General features: G+C 41.6%; 1 protein-coding gene across 2 annotated transcripts; it reads left to right on the forward strand.

The window, feature by feature from the left end:
• The first annotated feature begins 4,836 nt into the window (after positions 1–4,836).
• dtx2 (deltex 2, E3 ubiquitin ligase) lies at positions 4,837–19,704 on the forward strand. 2 transcript variants are annotated; one of them, XM_085470996.1, is made up of 9 exons: positions 4,837–5,470; positions 5,935–6,520; positions 8,027–8,085; positions 12,545–12,778; positions 14,114–14,181; positions 15,067–15,234; positions 16,123–16,284; positions 17,510–17,599; positions 19,245–19,704. In XM_085470996.1, the coding sequence occupies exons 1-9, from the start codon at positions 5,161–5,163 to the stop codon at positions 19,491–19,493; spliced, it is 1,926 nt and encodes a 641-aa protein (XP_085327122.1). In that variant the 5' UTR covers positions 4,837–5,160; the 3' UTR covers positions 19,494–19,704. The 2 variants fall into 2 exon arrangements, with proteins under 2 accessions (XP_085327122.1, XP_085327123.1); XM_085470997.1 differs by lacking the exon at positions 12,545–12,778.
• The last annotated feature ends 735 nt before the right edge of the window (positions 19,705–20,439 follow it).

The following is a 20,439-nucleotide window of genomic DNA, read 5'->3' on the forward strand; positions in this document are numbered from 1 at the left end:
CAGATGGAGTCTTGGACCCAGATTACACTGCGGGGCTCCTGACTACGGTAGCCGTAATGCTCCGAAAATCCATCAAGCTCACTGAAGTCGTTTTGATTTTTGAGCGCTGTGTACCACAAAGTCAGTTTGAGGTCAGTAAGCACAAGCAGAATTCATACATAAGGCACACTGTTGATTTTTGAGAAGTTAAAAGATTTTAAGTGCGCCTTACAGTACAAAAAATACAATAATGGAAAATAAAATGGTAAACTTTTAGAAAGTTGCACACTGTAACATAAGAAGGTGAAACTTAGAGGACGAAAACAAGTGAAGCCACAATATCACAAGATACCAATGATTCTGTAGTCTGTATATATGTATCTATTTTATATTATATTTTGCACTTTTAAGGGTTATGTATGTAACATTTTATACAGAGTAAGATTATTCTGACACTGCTCAACAATTTATACATCGGTTTATTGCAGATTGGTGAACCTCTGCCTCTTAAGATGTTCTTCTAACCAACCCTCACTTTTCCAACCTTTTGTTGTGCCAACTTTTTTGAAACATGTTGCTGGCATCAAATCCAAAACGAGCTAATACTTTTCCTAAAATGTCACACTTTCTCAGTTTAACATTTGATTTCTGTGGGTTTTTTTGTTCCATTGTGAATAAAGTGTGAGTTAATCAGATATTCAACCAATTGCATTTGTTTATTCATTTATTGCATCATATTTAATTTTTTTTCCACACAGTGTCCCAGTTTTCTCAAAACTGGGTTTGTTTGTATATCAGATGAGGCAGCATAGATACTACCACAACAAATACCATGTAGAAAGTGTGCATAGTTGTATCTGTTCACAGGATTTTTAAACTGTATTTAAAGATGTAGAAATAGCTAATACAACATTTCCCATACCCAACAGATCAGTTTAAGCTTGCAAGTTTGTGATCAAATCCTTCATGGATCACAGCCCTCTGCTATTTAATTCTCCCTTACAACTCACTATTTGATCACTTATCTTCTTGTAAAGGTCTGCAAGACATCTGGACCAAAATCCATTTATAAGCTGCTTATTAGCATTTACAACTGCAGACTTGATGAATTATGAAATCCATGATTTATTAACAATGATAAGTGCAGGTGACTATTTCACAGTGGCTGAGTAAAAATCAAGCGTCTAAGATCCGTTATTAATATCAAATGTACATCAGCCATTATTTAATAACGTTTATGTATATGTTTAATGTAATAAATGCTCACACCAACGCTGTAAATGCTATAAGCAAGTTTGCATACAGAATGGCACCAAAGCAGCCATAAATGGCATTTCCAAATTGCATGTTGTCAAAGTAGACTACAGAGCGATGGATCTAAATGCTGTGCTTTTCAACTGCATTATTTTGCATTAATTTTTCCAGCATTGTGTCCTCATTATCTTGTAAGTACTGGAAATGCTTACATTGCATTTCACGATCTAAATGTCACGATCTAAAGCAAGAATCTAGTTTTTGTTTAGCACATTTTTTTAAAATTTTGTCTGCTATACCTTATGCAACTACTGTTTGCTACAGAAAATGTATAATCCCTGCTGAATGGCATTAGTAGCTAGAGGTTACTAGAGGTGGGTGAAATTGGTTGCAAAGAAGGTGCTGCATCAAAAATCTTTTGTTGCTAGCTGAAAGTCTGTGCCTCAAGGTGCAGCCAACATGTCTCAAAAGGTGCAACTTCCCTAGCAACGAGTGGTTGCCAGACAATTGCAGACAGGTATCTAGGCCTGTCTGATTGGGGCCTAATTCACTTGTTCTTACACTGACAGGCATCCTACATGACATGGTTAACAGTAATTCCAATTCAGTTAAATTTTATTTATATAGCGCCAAATCACAACAATAGTCACCTCAAGGTGCTTAATATTATACAGTGGAGACCCTGAAATATTACAGAGAATCCCCAACAATCAGATGACTCCCTGTGAGCAAGCACTTTGGCAACGGCGGGAAGGTAAAACTCCCTTTTAACAAAGAAGAAACCTCCTGCAGAACCAGGTTCAGGGAGGGGCGGCCATCTGCAGTGACCGGTTGGGGCTGAGGGGAGGAAGACAGGAAAAAAGACATGCTGTGGAAGAGAGCCTGAGATTAATAATAACTCATAATTAAATGCAGATTGGTGTATTAACACCATGTGTGGTTTGTGGTCACGCAGACCTCAATAATAATTTCTGAGCATCACGAGATATCATAGTTCAATAGCAAAACTAATTTAATGTTTGTGAATGTTTAATCTGTTTTCTGATCATTCACTGGAGAAAACTCAAAAACCTAATAATAATAATTTGAAAAGTAGCATTTGAAAGGTGGTCTTTTTACCTGCATGTTGATAGCAGGTTCATCTGCTAGTTGTGACAAAATCATTTTTAATTGTATTTTTTAATGATTAAAAAATGTTTTTTAAGTGCAAGACTCTGATCCTGTATCACAGGAAACAGCAGACATGCAGGCAGCTTTGCTCATCCTTTCGACTCTCCTTAAAATGTTGTCTGTAATTTGTGTTGTGATGACCGTGATGAAGGCCCCAAGTCAAGACACGTCTGTCAAAGAATGAAATTGTTCTGTATTCTAAAAGTATTGCTGGAGCTTTAAGCTCCTTTGCTCCATTATTCCATTTTCTTAACTTCTCATCCAGCTGAGGGTCACAGGCATGCTGAAGCCCACCCCTGCTGTCACAGGCCTGAAAGGTGGGCACAAACTAGTCACTGTGCCTAAGCATGCTTTTTTAAAATTTATTTTGCTTATTTACAGAATCACTGGTCCGTGGCTCTCGTTCAACTCTATTTTCTCAGTTTTAAGAAGCGTGTGACCTTCAGCTCCAACCAGGATTGTTTAAGTGGGCTGAGAAAGAGAGAAAACCGCCCCTAGAAACCTAATCATAGTGATGCCTGTGGATTATTGCAGGGACACTGCTTCTGTTCCTGTTAAATTTTTAAATGTCATTTCTTATTGCTGCAGGAACCACAAACAAAGTTCCAGTTACCTTCATTGTACTGAGGAAGAAGGCAAAAAATCTCAAATGCATATTTCACAACTTCAGCTAATAAAACCAAAACTGTGTGCACAGATAGATTTATTAAAAAAAGTTTCTATGTCATGCGGGCATAGGGACTGCAAATGTTCCAGTGTTTTACAGTGTTTCTGCGTTCTTGTTGCACGCAAGACAAAGACGAAAAATAACAAGAACATCAGATGCCATAAATTAATTTAACACTGATAAATCTGAAAACATTTAAACTGCAGGACTTTAAGAGCAGACCTCAGGAAAAGATGACTCAAAGCAATGTTCTCACTGCTAAATCATTTGACTCTGTCTTCAAACCAAATAATGGCTGCTTGCATCATTTTTTACTGTCATTTTTTTGTGTGTGCTTGTGGAGACAATGTGTTCTAGTTACATTAGAAAAACCATAGATGAATGGTTTTATTTTTATATTGAAACATCAGATCCTCGTCTTTATTAGTTATTATTATTACATTTGTCACTTTGAAACTACTTGGCATGGGCTTGGCTATTGATTATATGTCACTTTGTGGGCTAAGGGGAAAGCTCAAATCCCATTTGGCCACTACTTTAATCAATGTTCACACTGGTGTCAGAACTGTCTAGTTCTATTATCACGTAGCAGAATTTAATGAACACCATACTTACAAACTAGATCCAGTAATAATCTAGTTTGGGTGGCAGATGGATCACAAAGCCATTTATCGCCATCTTTAGTCTTATACCTGTGCTAGCACTGGAATTTTGGGCAGCATTCAGTTTAGTGGTGTCTGGTTAATAATTAGTCATTACTCAAGCAACCAGCCTGAGGTTTTAGAAGGTCGTTTGGTAGATTTTCATATGCATTTATTTGTGTCATACCCATTTATCTCCAGTTGAGGGCAGAAATACTACTGAGGGGGTTCTAATCTCCTTTGAATACAGAAGCAGGGAAAGAAGAGGGGGATAGTGTGAAAGAAGAAGAATGCAACCTTCATGCGCACCTTGTAAGTGAAATTTTTAGAGGTGAGGTGTGCACAAAAAGCTTTTGTTTTAATCATCTGACATGAGAAATGGTGCTCCACCTTAAGAACTACCAACCCCCACTCCCGCAATGCCTTAAATAAATCATCACTTTGCACCACCACTTGAGCCAAGGAATGAAGACTGTCTGCGTGTTATCGGCTGAGATAAAAAAATAAAATAAAAAAATCCCAGATCTTTGCGGCTCCAGATTTCACCCGGAAACATTTTAATCACAATTTCATTTCACAAAAAGACATTAGATGTATTTGATGAGATTTCACTTACACACATATGGGCCCCTTGTTACAAATAGTGGATATTATTATAATACGGTTATTATAGTTAAACCAAATTAAAAACTGAAATTAGGTGTGAGAGGGGGAAAAAGTTGAGTTAAAATAAAAGCCTAGACTTTAGAAAAAAAATTAAGTGAAGCAATAATTACTTACTTACTAAATTCTTAGTATAAAATATAAATTTTGTGATGGGGCATTGGTGCCTGTGTCTATTGATACTGGAATGTCCGCTTGTCTCTGTGTCAAGTATTTCTATCGCTGTATTGTATTTTTGCCCTAAATCTTGCCGCTGACATATTCCACCCTTTACATTATAAATAAAAAAATGAATCTAATACTTAACCGAAAGAATTAATCAAAACAAAAAATCACAACAAAAAAGGATATTAAATACAGTCATAGTCTGTGTCACTGTGGTCTAAAATAAATATAGCTTTCAGAAAGGGAAACCTACGGTTTCTGTACGTTTTCTGTTTCAGATTGAGACGAGCTGAGTTGTGATATTACCGACGGTCCCTGAACGCAGCGGCAGAAGGAGGACGGATTCCTGGCAACGCCGCAACAAAGCTAACGTTAACCATGTACTGCTAAACCGTGTGAATGCATTAGCTTCGCAAACATGTACTTATGTGTTTATCTGGAGTGTTTACCAACTGATACCTACCTCATAGCTTCCTCAAAGGCGCGTTAACACATTCACAATGGAATTTTTTAACGAGCCAAGCTAGCCCAGCTAGCACACTTTGTCTTCGTCGCAGCCACAAACGGTTGACTAGCTAACCAGAACGAGTTGTTGTTAGCTTCGGGCTAGTTTTGGCGAAAATGGCAATTGTGTCTGGGTCCTGTGCCAGGGTAAACGGGTCTAGAAACGGGCCTCCTGTGTCAGCTACACCCTCTGGATCTGTCGGGCAGTCTCAGCCCATGATAGCGGTGTGGGAATGGCAGGATGACCAGGGTTACTGGCGGCCTTACAGCGGCCAGGTGAGCGCCTACATCGAGCGTTGTCTGTCACCGCGGGGCCACAGAGGAGGAGCACCCGGCTCTACGAGCATCTGTCTCGGACAATCAGACCCCAGCCTGTCGCCTTACCTCATTGACATACCAAGCTTGAAGCAGTTTCGACAGGACACAGGTAAACATATCTAACACGTCATGGCATGACCTTAACGTTTATTCCTCGTTAACAGTTTTGCCTCAAACCTCACAGGCCCGGTTGGCTGTAACGTTAGCCGGCTAGCATTAGCTTGCAGGGCGCTGTTGTTATGATTCATATAAGCTGAGAAGTATCCATAAAGTTACAGTTCTTTAGCGACATTTTTACGTGAACCTAGCTACAAATCATGAAATACGTCACAACATTGTGAGATTAACATCTAAAGATGCTTGGTGTGTCTTAAACTGTCATAATTTTGTGTGTCTGTATGTGTGTTTAAAATTAAGTCATAGCCATGTATGTAATGTGTCATTAGTTCTGGCATACAAGTGAATGAACAAGGGGCTTTTCGTTTATGTCTTAAAAACATAACACACACACACAACGTTGCAGTTTTAATTCCGTTTATTCACTAAAAATCAATGTGCCTCTTTTCTTTTCAGGTAAGACCCGGTCAGTACGCCGGTCTCTGTTTGCCCAGTCCTCCGGCCTTGGTAGTGGTGTTTACTGGGAATGGGCCAACGATGAAGGAGGATGGACCCCATATGAGACGCGAACCTCTATCCTTTTGGAGCACAGCTATCAGGCTCGCCAAGGCACAGCAGATCTGGGCCCCCATGGATACAATTATATAGTGGATCTCACATCTCTGGCGCAGGTTAACAAATCGACGGGTTTCAGACGCCAGGTGCGACGCCAATGCAACCTCCCCTACCCGCTGGCTTCTTCCGGACCCCCAGCTATCCCCTCGGGCCCCGCCTGCTCCTGCCAGCAGTGTTTAAGCCACAGCAGCACCGGACCCATGCCGAGCCGTTCGCGACATTCCTTCTCGTCAGGGAGTCTGAACCGGCCTAGTCTTCAAGGCACAGGAAGGGCTGTGGCGGCTCATCCTACTTCTGTCTACTCCCCGTACCCCAGGAGACCTCTCTCAGTTGGTGGCATGTCCTGGGGCAGCCCCTGGGCTCCACCGACATCTGGCAGTCAACTTTCTGCACCTCTGACCAACTCTACCAGTGCCAATGGGTTAAGGTTGGTATCTGATACCTATCCTAGATTGTGTGATTTGGATAGATGTGCAGGGTTCATGTTACAAGGTCCTCTATCTGCTTTCCTCCTCTTCCTCTTTGTCTTTCCTGCCTCTGTCAGTGTTGACCTTTCTTGTAAAACAGGAAAGGCAGAAAAAAAAACAGATCTGTAGCTCCAGTACTTCATTGGTATGTTTGCTTTGGCTCACTTCCTGTGACTCTTGTCTGTGTCATCACTGACCTCCCTTCCTTTTGTTCCAGCTAGCAGAGAAAGCTTACTTGCAGCTTCTCTGGGCTTTAATGTTTTTTGCACGCTGAGTTTTAGCCACTAGAAATTAAAACTAGTGTATTAAAAACATGGTTGCTCAGTAGACAAAAGAATTGTCTAAATCTTTGCGGTGAATGTTTACATGCTTTAAAAAGAGAAATTGTTGCCATGTATTTAATTACATTTTTTTAACTCCTGGGTGTGGATGCTAAAGGAGGCGCACCCATGCATGGAAAAAATAATTATTATTGTGTAATAGTACATCATAATACTCCTTTTCAAGTACTTTAATTGCCAAGTTTTTTATGACTGAAAAAAATGTTGCAAGCTTCCTGTCCATTGAGTAACTCCACCCTTTTGGGGCACGGCTGCCTGTGGTGTTCTCCCTCTTTGGCAGCCGGCTTCAGCTCTCTGTTGCTCACTGTGTGGCTCTCCTGGGTCACTGTGCCGCCTGGGGCTCGCTTCGCCCCATCTGTGCCAGCAAATTTCCTGGCGGGTGCCCTTGTAACATGAACTGCATGGTCAAAAACATCCGTTAGTCTGGAACCACCATCATCCTCACCTCTATTTCAATTCCTTTATTTTGTTTTTCATTTGAATTGTATTTATAAGTTTAAGGTCAGTCACTGTACTCTTATGTTTAACTTAATGAACAATTGTATTACTATCTTTATTTTTACAGTTGCGGACATGCTGTCATAGCCCATATTCATTCAAGCAATATGTTGTTCAGACTGTAGTGCACAGAGCTCTTTGGCTACAGAAATGGACCAGTACCACCTCAGCACTGAGTCAGTGTTGCCTTTTTGCAGCCCTTTAACTGGATTTAGTTTAGCGCTCCATCATACTCGAGGACTGACAGCTGCTTCTTTTTCTCCTGTTGCAAAGTAAACACATTCATTGGGCACATATCCATCTGTGTATTGACTGCAGAGTCACGCTCCCTGGTTGCTCTGTGCACATGCAGTCACTGCTGAGTTGTTGTTAATCAGTCTTAGACATGGATAATTAGTCATTCACTGAGCTGGAGACAGTCAGTAAAGGTAAATAAGCCTTATGCAGTTACTCCCTGACAGGTCTAATTTTCTTGCTTCTGGATCTAGTGCCAAAGCTTTTCCTTTTCTCTGATTGCATTGAAAACTAAAAAGGTTCTTAGTTCTTGTTTTGTTCTTCCTGTCTGGTTCATTGTTGCTTTATTTTTATGTTGACTGAATGTCACCGTCTCTGTTTCCTGCCCTCCAGTGTTCCTTCCATCTCTGTGCAGCTGAATGGATCCACCAGCGTGAGCTCTGCCCTAGCAGGTAAATGGGTCACTGACCATCCATCCTCAGCGTAACCCCTGCTCTGTCTATCCTTCAGTACACCTCTCAGTCAGTTTCAGGTTTTATTCAGTAGACTGTTAGTATTTTAGATGCCACTCCACTGCATTTGTTTTCCCTGTGAGTGTCCGTCTGTTTAGGAAAAATGTGCCAGGAAAAGCCTGAAGGAGGGAGGTAAAAATAAAAATGTGCGCACCCTAAATGTTAAGCAAACATCAGTGAGAGGCTTAACTGATACCATCCCATTTGTCATAGCAGTGTACCTAAAAACAGCTTCTGAAACAGCCCTATTTTGTGTGTGAGTGTGAGCTCACACAAGTTTCCTCATGCTGTGCAGAACATTTGGCTCTCCATGCAAAAGCATGATTAACTTCAGCATTCAGACTTGATCCTATAAGACAGCTGTGGACCCCCACAACCCCACCCAGCTCTGGTTTTTGATTGATCTCTTAAGTCTCTAACAACATAATAGTTGGATGCGCAATTGCAGGGTTTTTCTTGCACATACAACTTTGGTGCACAGCAAAGAGGTTTTGGATTTCTGCCAAAAGGAAAATCGCCAGCACCGTGATAAGAACACACTACTATTCAAGCTTAAAAATTCATTTTAAAATGGCCAGAAAGGACAGAAAAACGTCTGTTAACTAAGGCAACACACACTCTTCTGCTTGCATGTGTAGAGACCCTGCTTGACTTTGACAGGGCCCAATGTGTTTCATTTGAGGTAAGCTTGTAGTGAAGGCAGACATGCGAAAGGTCAGTGTGACAGAGGAGGATACTAGGGATGGGGTGGGATGGAGGGAGCAGCTGAAAGAAGAAATGTGGTGAATCTCTGACTTAATGTTTCAAGCAATCTCAGGATCACCACGTATAATTATTATTTTTTTCATAATTTCTGTAGTATTTTCCTAAAAATGAAAATGCAGAATCCTGCTATGTTTGACAACATATCTGCATGCTTCATGTCTTATAGACTGTTTTCTTGTGGCACACTCAACTTTTCTTGAAACTAGGCTCCTAATAACAAGCATGCATTAAGAAATGGAAAAATTGATATCATGTCATGATAATATCAGAAGTAGGTACAGGTACTCTTACATCCATGTATGGATGTAAGAGTTTAATTAAAAGGCCAGTATTTCAAAGCAATTTCTAAATTTGACTGCTGGTCTTTGCCACATTTTATATAGATGGTGGAGTAATATTGTTATGACCATACATTTTCAGACTACAAAAATCCTAAAGTGAAAATTTGATTGACTCCAGAATACTAACTCGATTTAACTGTACGACAGTCCAACTGATAAGGGATGTTTGAGACCAAAAGCAATGCCGATATTTCTTGATTTAAGAATCTGATATATCTGCCTTTTTTCCCCCAGGCACATTAAACATAAACAGATATTCCTAACATTTGTTATGTGTAATAATTTACTCTGACTATTTACTAATGGCTACTTGGGGCTCTACAAAACCGAGTCAACCTCCATAGACTTCCAATGATTTATAGCCCAGTTATAATGAGCTACTTTGGTCTCTGTCTCTGATTTCATTCTTTATAACAACTGTAAAGGATAGCCTTTTCTTTCTCAATCACCTGTTTTTAATTAAGGGTCACAGCCACACTGTCATGCCAACAGCCGCTAGCTGCCACCTCGGACTCACCTCGGCTGATTTGAGTAGCTGTGTTTGTGGTTGGTGCCTTTGGTTCCAGCATAACAAGCAGATAAGCATAAGAAGTGGTGACACCATCATATTTGTTTGATGTAATTGGAAGGTATCGAAAGACTGTTTGCAGCCAAAGGCTTATTAACACTTGTGAAGTCCTGTCTAATCCAGGTGGTGTGCTCTCTTTTTTTCTCATTATTAAATATGTTATAAATAAAACTTTGAGCATAGTGTTTCACACCTTATTTCCCACTTATGAATGACTCATTGTCACATATTTTTAGCACATTGATTTTCCTGAGGTGGTAAAATCTGAGTGCAGTTTGATGTAGTACATCAGCAGGTTGTAATTGTCATAAAATGGCAGAAATGAAAAGCAATGCATTATTTTGTTCTCTGCTGCTCACTCCTAAAAATTATGAGTCAGGTTGTGTGCTATGACAAACTGAATCAATACAATCAGCCCGGAAGAAGCAAGTGGACCAGAACCTCATTAGTGAAAATGCTGAACTGAGACCCGAGGAAATAGTTTCAAATGGAGGGTCACTCTTACAGTTTCTCCTCCAAATGTACAGCTTTAATGGTCTTTGTTCAGGAATGAATATTCATAGGAATAAGAACTGTAGTTTGTACAGTTTTGTCAAGAATATAAAATAAACAAATGTATTAATTTCCTGGTTTGAGATTGACTCGAACTCATTCCCACGTTAGCTTTGTTACAGACTGGTGCAGACACACGCTTAAAGTAAATTAAATTATCTTTACATCAAATGACCAACACATGCAACTGTTTGCATGAACGTTGCTTTGGTTTTCACTAGCCTGCCATTTTCATACTGGAAAACAGGGGAGCTAGAAGATTGAACAAGCTGTAAAGGCATCAGTCTCTGCTTCAAGATTGTCTCCTGGAGCAGTGCTGCACCTCTTCCTGCACACCTGATTTTGGAACCTTTGGATTTCAAATAACCTTTTTTTTTTTGTGGGAGTGAAAGATCCTGTTTTCTGTGGGTCAGGTGTTAGCATCTAGGGGCTACAGTTTGGATAGTTTGCAGTTAATTTTGTCCTTCAGATTTCTCGGGATATTAAAGTACAGCCAGAATATAAAAACAATACTACTGGATTTTCACGGGGAACCAGTGAACTGTTCTTCAAAGATGAACGCTTAATTATGAGTTGTGTCATGCTAGCTTTACCAGTGGCAAGTTTCTTTTCTTTTAATTATGTAGTGGAGTAATGTTTAAGACTTGTTGGCGGCTGTAATCATCTTCAGTGGCATCTAATCTCATTACCTCATGTTTTATCAGTCTGATGCTTGGTGTCGTCTTCCATTTTTGTTATTTCACAGCAGTCATCCTACCATCCATAAACGATTTGATTTTTTTTGTCTTTAATGACTTGGTGACAATCCATATTCCTCAAAAATCATGCCAGCCTCTATCTGCATTGACAGTCAATCTTGGAGATGCAGCTCTGATCACCAAGGATGCTACTGAGCAGAGATAAGTTTGACTTGCGTGGTGAAATTGCATATACGCCCATTAAAAGTGGTAAAAACAGGACTTCCAGTGGGCTGGAAGTGATTCAGAGGTGCCCAAGGAGACAACCTTGAAGGAAAAACTGGCCAATTAAAAAAAAAAATGTAAATACATTTATAAAATATGGAATTTTGAGCAGAGCTGTAGGCTGCATTTAAAAGATGCCCAAAGTTAAGTTAACATCTGTTCGTTCTAGTGAACAGGAGGGGGCGACTCTTCTGTTTGGAAAAACAACTGTAGTCTATAGATGTCTATGGTAAAACTAACCCACCACTCACTGGATCTGTGACCTTACTAAACACTTTTGTGATGAGTTTGTAATCTCAGTCACTAGTTTGAAGTCTAGTTGGGTCATGATGTTGATTTTTTGTGTTTTGGTCTCATTTAGAGTAAAGTGGCTAAAGCAGGGTGTGCAAATGCATGAGCGTGCAGTAGCCTTCATCGTGTCCTCAGCAACCAACATCTTCAGGTCTTAGTTGAACTGTGTTAAATATTCTTGTTAATCAGTATCAGAATAAAGAGACTCAGTGACCAGAAAACTCCTGAGCAGCAGCAGTTTTGTAGCACAACTGGAGGCCTATGTTTTGCTAATAGTTAGCCCAAGTCAGGCTGTACCTGCCAAAACGGTTGACTGCACTCAACCGAGTGTTTTACTTTTGTTTCTTTTGAGTTTGACTTCTTCATTTGTAAGAGAATGGAAGTTCTATTTTTACCTGTCCTTAAACGGTACCGCACTTAATCGTAAAATTGAAGCTTTTACTCCACATTGCAGAGGGTTATTGCGCTCTTGTAAATCATTCCCTGTGGCCCGACTGGTCAGACTTGGAGCTTGTGGGCACAGTCGATTCCCAGTGAATCTTTTGCTAGCACCAGGACGCCCTGTGTTTTGCCCTTAGCTGAAGAGATTTATCTCACCACTGCAGCAACATTAGCCGTGTTCGCAATCAGCACAGTGGATTTAAGACGAGGGACAGCCACAGTAAACCAGATTAATTTGTTGAACATGAACAGTATGGGTTTAATTTGAAAATCTCTGCCGTCTGAGTGTGATGTTTTTTGTAAGTGTGTATGGAGAAGGCTCGATGTGGGCGCGTCAGCTGCTGCTACCTCTTGATTTGTTCCCTTCTGCCTCCTGCATATCTCCACTTGCCTCCTGCCTTGCTCACCTGCCCCACTCTGCCTTGTCCCATCCCGCCTCAACCTAAACCAACCCCCACCCTACCCCCCTCCACTTCCAGGCATGGCCTCCATTTTGATGTCAGCAGTGGGACTCGGCGTGCACTTCACCTCTGCCCCTCTCCCTCAGCAGCAGCAGCAGCATCCGCCGCCACAGCATCAGCAGCCTGCTCCTTTCTCTCTTCCTCCTCCTCCTCCTCTCCTTCCCCCAGCCAGCAGGCCCATCAAGCCCCACAGCAGCAGCAGCACCAGCACCAGCAGTTCAGTTAGGAGAGCAAAGAGGCAGCACAGGAGAGGTAGCTACCACACCATCAGTCCTCAAATCTACCTTTTTTTCTTTTTTTTTTTTCCTCTCATCAACATCATCGTCGTCCTGTGATCTGCTTTTCATCCTCAAGCACCACACGCTTGAGGAACATTAAATCCTGCATTGACTCACTTTCACGCAAGTGTACTGACTATCTGTGTTGACTTTGATTCAACTATCACAGGCTTTTCTGCTGTTTCCCCCTCCAGTGTCATTCAGGCTCTTCAACTCCTGCACCTCATTAGCTTTAACTTCCTTCTTAAGTCTGCCTTAAGTTGGCTAAATGCGGCAAAAAGATGCTCTCTGGCAGAATGTTTCAATTCTAAATACAAGTGTATAGATATGGGTGATAAACTACAGGAAGAAAAACCTGAGTAAATAGTCTGTGGGGGGCAGTAAGTGCAGATAAGAGGAATATCTTGCCAAGCAGCTCAGAGTGGAGCCACTCTCTCGGCTTATGGTGGCGTTTGTTTTCATTTGTAACATATTTATTACAGCAGCAGGTCGTCGTTTAGGGGTGTTTAGGTGCTTATGACATCAGGACAAAATGTTGGTACCGTTCCAGCTTCTCATGCAAAACGACATTTGAAAGAAAAAGCTGCTGGAGGTTGATTCGGTGTGTGTTAAATGGGCTTTGCTCATTTTCTGTAGTTTGGTGTCACTCGGCTAATATGTTACCTGTCACTTTCACATTATTGCTGCCGTTCTTTGTTTCTCTATGTTGTCACAGCCGCTTGTTAAAATAAACAGGTCACGTGTCAGCGATTAGAAGCACAGTGAGTCTGGAAACGGGTCAGTGAAGTTAATGTTTTTTGTGTTTCTCAGCTGGGAAGAATTATTCGATCTTTAAAAATCTGTATTTAAATGGAGCTGTCTTACGCAATAAACGTAAAACGATGAGGATGAGCGTTTAGTTAGCTCGCAGAGTTTTCTTTCCTAAACAGACTTGACACTCACGCTTGTGCATTTGAGAGAATATGTTAGAAAAATGCAGACAGTGTCTGTTTCAATGTCTCATGTTGCCAATCAACATTTAATGCTCGTTGTTCCGCTAAGCATTCACGTCTTCCCTCTGCATCACATATTTACATCGGCTGGTTCTTGATTGGAGGATGTTGGTCAAAATTGGACACAATTTAATGGTAGCTGGAGTTAAACATGGGAAATGTCTGACTGAAATTGTATTTTGAGATTGTGACACAAACCATTTCATTTCATCTCATCAGAATCTCTCTTCTTGCTGCTTCTTGTATGCTTGTGTACTGGCCTGTTTTGACTCAATCGCTCATTGACTTTGCATTTTCTCCTTTTGTTCCTCTTTCAGCATCAACTCAGAGACCCGAGGAGGTGATTCAGCGCTACATGGAGGTGGTGGCTGGAGTACAAGACGAGGTAAATGTTTCCGTGTTTCCCCCGTCTACTCCCAGATCTGTTAGAAATGAAAGAAAAGTTCATTTATTGTTTTGATGAACAATTCTTGCATGAATCGGATTAATGATTCTTTTGGTCAGTATTGAGGTCAAAAATATTTTACACAATTAGCCGTTAAACACTCAACGTCAGTCTTTTTGTTACTGGATTTCCATCATCTTTAAATGTAATTCGAGTAAATAACCCTTTACCACTTCTACATTGGTTCAAGCCCCACGTCTGATAACATGTCCACGCAAATTGTCTTTAACTTGAAGAGTATAAGAGATAATCTGGTTGGGAATTATTCCCAGACTTTGTTTTCTCCTTAGCGCTCCTCCCTTTAGCGGCTGCTACAGCGGATCATCACACCACAGCATCCTCCTCTGTCACTCCAGAAATCTGTGGTTGTCCTCTTTTCTTCCCATCCTTTGCCCAGTATACCCACCATCCCTCCTCTGTGCACATGTCCAAACAATCTCAATCATGTCTCTCTAACTTTTTTTCCAAAGCTCAACCTGAGCTGTCTCTCTAATGTTCCCAATTCGGTTACTCCAAATCAAACTTTAGCATTTTTAATTCTGACACCTGTAGCTCCACCGTATCCTGTGTTGTGACACCTGTAGCTGTTTCTGCGTGTCCTCCTAGACCAAAAGACTTTCTGCTGTCTCGGCTCAAGCTTAACTAAACACTGAGTTTGGACTTAATAGAGAACCACAATTCAAAACTGAATGCAGCACAAAAATTGTTTTATCTCAGCTGTCTTGTTCGATAGTGATTGTTGAGCCGAATGGTAAATAAGTTTCTGTGAAGTGAGTTTGTGTTGTGTAATTTTGCTCTGAGCATAGATATCTCATGTACCTTCAGGACTGTATTATCTGCATGGACCAACTGTCCAACCCATCTGGCTACGAGACCCCATCCACAGAGGAGGGAGGCCAGAGCATCCAGCCAGACACTGTGGGAAAATTCATCAAATGTGGGCACACCCTGCATATGCTCTGCATGCTGGCCATGTACAACAATGGAACGAAGGTAAGAGACTTTTATCAGCAGTGTAGCCTCAGATCTGAAGGACGAAAACCACCACAACCGTGTGAGGACTTTTATTTAATCTTTATTTAACCAGTAAAAAAACCTGAGATTAAAAACATCTTTAAAAAAGTGTCCTGCCCAAGAGAGACAGCAGTACAGTCAGAAGTTGCATAAATTAAACCCCCCACCCCACAGGAAGCCAGAGGAAGTAAAAAAAAAAAAAACAACCCACACCCATAGATTACCTTATTTGTTCGCCCCAGCTTTATCTCGGCTAAGTGTGAAAACCTCTAATGGATTTGGCACTAGTTTATGGGCATACTAATTTCTCTGTATCACTAGGCATGTTGGTAGCTACATCTGTCATCATGTGGCCGCAGACATGTAGTGACAGCGGTTTGGGGGAGTAGAGCAGCATCACCAACATTTGTAACATCACCAACAAAACAATTTCCCAACTGGTGTTGATTCTACTAAGGCCGAAGATGGAAAGATGCTGACTGTAAGAGTCTGTAAGTCTGATGGCCAGGAAGCCGGTCCTGGCTACAGCACTAGCGCCTCTGCCATGTTTGTTTCAGGTCATTTCAAATGCAGATATGTGGAATAGCATTTAGGATGAATTTCTACTTCAGAGAATAATACCCTGAAACAAAGTCTATAAGTTCAATCTTTGTACTTTTACTTTTTTTTTTCCGCCACAAACAGAATAATTGGTGATTAATTTTCTCTCGATTGACCAGCCGACTCATTTACTGCTCATTGATTGCTCCTTCAAACTTGCTCTTGCATCATGATCCACTCATGAGGAAGTTGTTGAGTGTTTCTGCTTGTTTCTACTGATGGTTTGGTTGACGTGGCTCTCTGGTGTCTTCGCTTCCTCCTCCTCAGGATGGCAGCTTGCAGTGCCCCTCGTGTAAGACAATCTACGGCGAGAAGACGGGCACCCAGCCGAAAGGCAAGATGGAAATATACAGCATCGCACAGTCGCTGCCAGGCCATCCAGACTGCGGCACCATCCAGATAATCTATAGCATACCACCCGGCATACAGGTACTGCTGCTGGTGCTTCTTTTTCTTTCAGCTGCTCCTTCTCTGCCTCCATCTCACCCTCCACCCCAACCCTCTGCATGTGCTCCTCCGCTACATCCATGAATCTTCTCTGAGGTCTTCCTCTTTTCCTCCTCAATCATCATCCTTTGTTCAGCATATCCACTGTCCCCCATTTGCACATGTCCCACGTGTCTCAGCCCGAGCTGTCCCTCTGATGTACTCACTCCTAATCCTCTCCCTTCTGGTCTCCTAGCAAAAATCTCCTGATCTCCAACTCTGCCACCTCCACCTCCTGTTATTTTGTTAGCTACATCATCTCCAAGCCATACATCAGAGCAGATCCTCACCAGCCGAAAAAGCATGTTCAGGCAGATTGTTCAGATACTGGACACAATCTGCTGTTGCTAGACTTGACAGGGTGTCAAAATCGATAGCACAGATTCGTCTGCTGTCCCTGGAGAAAAGAAGCTCCTGGAATAGTTAAAAGGAACCAGAATCATAGAAACTTGTACTTTAGAAGTAGACCAGTTACTGATGTTATACAATGTTACAATAACAAGACAAAAAGGTCAAAACTCCTGCAACAACTCCATTGTCAGACCATCCTCAATGTGGGCCATGATCACAACTTCCACGAGAGCTGGGAAAAAGGAGGAAAGACCATCTTTCTGTTGTATCTCGACGAATTTTCCTCAGTTTCATACTAGGAGCAGAAGCATGAGGGGAATCTCGAACTCAGGAGTGTTTTTGTATGTTTGTCTGTGTCTGCGCCAGCACATTTGGACGTCTAATTAGAGGATGACTGGAAGAAAAACTGTTGCCTGGACGACAGCTTGTTCACCATTAGCCAGGGCTTTCTAAAGTAGTTTAACAGTCTGATGCTCGGCTTTGCTGCTAAAGAGCCTTTTCCTGCATGCTGCTGTGAACGGCTCAGAGTTACTTCCTCCTTTTATTACAGCGTTTTAGGAAAGAAAGCCCAATTTCGTTCGCAATTTCTTCTGTCTGTAAATCTGACTTTTATGTATTTATTTATAACCTCCACATACACAGCCGGCCTGAAGTTGTAAGCACTTAAATGCAGTTTGTATCGATCTGTTGGTTTACTGTTAACAATCTGCAAAATCTTTGATTAGATTATCCGACTGTTCCGAGTGACCTCTCTCTCTCTCTCTGTTGTATTAAGCTTTATAACTTAACATCAGTCACTTTGTGTCCTTGTCACCAGGGTCCCGAGCATCCCAACCCAGGCCAGCCGTATACCTGTAGAGGCTTCCCTCGCTTCTGTTTCCTGCCAGACAACGACAAGGGCAGAAAGGTAAGAACATCAACTTGCCGGAACTCGACAGGCGAACGTCATCTACCCAAACATCGGCGTAGTGCTCCACGAGGACTCCAGCGCGCTGTTATCATTAATGTTGTGCTCATTTATAGGGCTGTGTTGTTTTCATGGTGCATCAGTGCCTCATGCCGTCTTCACTGGTAACCACAGTCGTACTCTTTAGAGTCTATAAATAATCTCTTATGTAATTCACTAATGGAAAATTGGATTAAATTATTCCAGTTGTAGTTTATCTGTGCCGCGCCGCAGACTCATTTCCAGCAGCAGACGCTGGCGGGTGAGCGCTGCCTGCACTGCATGGATGTGAGATCATGAAAATATCCCCACGTTGGGGACACAGCCGTATTGTATTTTTATAATGTAGGCTCTCTGCTACAGTTCATGACCTCAATGATGTATTTTGTTTTTCATGCCATAATGAAATACATGGATGGATTCAGGTCTGGACTGCAATGAGACCAGTTTGCTTGCAGATAATTAAATAAGACAAGAATGGAAAGAAGGTAAAAGTTAGAGACCCTAAAATAATACGGAGAAAACCCCAACAATTAGACAAGCCCCATCTGGTCTTTAAGTCTGACGTCATTAGGGTCCAAACTCCACTTCAGGTCCCAAAGTCAAAGGAACACTGCAGCATTACTGAGAGTTACAAACTGTCTAAATTATTTTATCTGTAATAAAATCCATCCATAAAAACAGATTCTATGAAATTTAACACAATTAGCAGGAAGTTAGCTCGCTAGTTTCCACCTAAACACGATATAGCATGTTCTGACTGAGAGATTTCTGAAAAAATTAAAACGTACAGCTCTGCTATCACTTCCAACATAAATGAAGAAAAACTAAACAGCAGTGACGTTTGTAGGGTTACTGAAGTTGGACTAGCTGGTACATAATGATGTGCTACGTGATCGCTAGCAACACAGTGATGTTAGCATAACATAAACACAGTGAAGCTGGAGGATGAACGCTAACTTTTTTCCACTTAATAAAAGTTAACATGAGGGTTCCCGATGGTTAGGGACAAATGCAATCGCATGGCAGGATGCTGTAAACGGACCAAACTTCAGTCAGGAGAACAACTGAGATAATCCATCCACAATACGAGGTTAGTCATTAATATTACAGCTGGGCTGTAGTTACATCGTAAGGTTTTAAAATCTGAGCTTTCAAACGTGCTGCCGATGAATAATGTTAAATAAAACCGAGAGAGGCCGACAGTTATCACTGATTTTTCTTTTTTTTTCTTTTTTAGGGGCTTGTTCAGATTAAATAGAACAAGATACAAAGCATTAAAGCATGTTTAAAAAAAACCCTAACGGCCTTAATAAACGCAGAGTAGTTTAAACCCGGTAGCAGGGTTCATAAGTCATCACTTAAAGACCACATGAGCAAGCACATGGCAACAGTGGGAAGGAAAAACTCCCTTTTACCAGGAAGAAACCTCTCACAGAACCAGACTCGTCTTAAGTTATTGAACAATTGTTTAATTGAGCTGTGAACTATTCAGTGACACAAACAAAAGTAACAAATCTATATTTTAAAGGCTGGAAAATGACGAGATGATAAATTTCAAATCCAGCCGTGTCTCACAAGCGTTCCTTGTGTTTCTGCTGTAAAGGTCCTCGAGCTGCTGAAGGTGGCGTGGATGCGGCGTCTCATCTTCACCGTGGGAACGTCCAGCACCACCGGAGAGCCCGACACAGTGGTGTGGAACGGCATCCACCACAAAACCGAGATGATGTCCAACTTGTCGGGCCACGGCTACCCTGACCCCAACTATTTGGACAATGTTCTGTCTGAGCTGGCCTCTCAGGGCGTGACAGAGGACTGCCTCAAACCCCCAGGAAGCGGCAGCGGCGCCAGCTAGGCCTCAGCTCCGAGCTTCGCACGCTTCCACTCACCGCTAACCCATCGAGAGTTAACCCTCCTGAATCCTCTGCTCTGTGCCCAGGTGGACTTCCTGCAACATCTCTGTGTTAATAAATTCATGTCAGCGTCCACCCAAACCTCATGGAGTGAGCGAAGGGAGGGAAAGTGAGCTAAATAAAAGCCTTGAATCTTCTTTGAGAGGAGACACAGTTGGAGTAGAATTGTTTGGTTGCATCACGTGTTACAGGAGATTGGACTCAGATTAAAAAAAACAAGAAAAAAGCAGCAGGGCTCCACTGACTGAGCCCTCCATCAAACCTCCATCAGCTGGAGGTTCTTTCTGTTTATTTGTTCGTCCGTCCGTTTGTTTGTTTGTTTTATTCTATTCTCTTCTTTTTCTCATCAAGCCTCATCTATATCCCCTCATTCGGTTTCCATGAGAATGAGAGCTTACGCTGGGGATAAAAGGTCTCACAAGCACTTTAGTTCTGACGCTGCATTTAGCTGGCAAGATGTGCGATCTCCCCATAAAGGGCAATTATTCTTCTTCTTCTTCTTCTGTTGTTTTTAAATTGGTAACTAATGCCAAAGTGTTTCTGCTGAAAACGTTCACGTTTAGCTCAGCGACATGGACACCTCTCGTAGCAAACTCCGTATTGATGAGAAGAGGCAATATTTACTGTTGTAAATAAATCTAAAAAAGAATTAGACAAAAATATGTTTAAAAAAACATTTGACACTACTTCTGATCTGACCGTGATATATTTAACAATTTGATGAGAAGAAGCACTCACAACAGTCTGATTTAACTTTTTATTTTATTTTTTATTTTCGGATGTGCAGAACCTACGCCACGTTAGGTTCGCTCTCTTAAATGTTTTACAGTTTGTGTTGCCGTGTGTGACACGGGGACAAGGTGTATAGCTCCCCGACGACCTCAGTTC

This window comes from Copadichromis virginalis, linkage group LG10 (genome assembly GCF_057382275.1).
Source record: "Copadichromis virginalis isolate Kocher_CV1m ecotype Utaka linkage group LG10, C_Virginalis_male_GT1.1, whole genome shotgun sequence".
Lineage (NCBI taxonomy): Eukaryota > Metazoa > Chordata > Actinopteri > Cichliformes > Cichlidae > Copadichromis > Copadichromis virginalis.

What these genes read in the sequence shown, in the direction of transcription:
- dtx2 (XM_085470996.1), top strand. Translation starts at nt 5,161, where the DNA reads ATGGCAATTGTGTCTGGGTCCTGTGCCAGGGTAAACGGGTCTAGAAAC. An exon ending in TGTACAACAATGGAACGAAG is followed by an intron (nt 15,235 to 16,122) that starts GTAAGAGACTTT and finishes CCTCCTCCTCAG; the next exon opens with GATGGCAGCTTGCAGTGCCC. An exon ending in ACAACGACAAGGGCAGAAAG is followed by an intron (nt 17,600 to 19,244) that starts GTAAGAACATCA and finishes TCTGCTGTAAAG; the next exon opens with GTCCTCGAGCTGCTGAAGGT.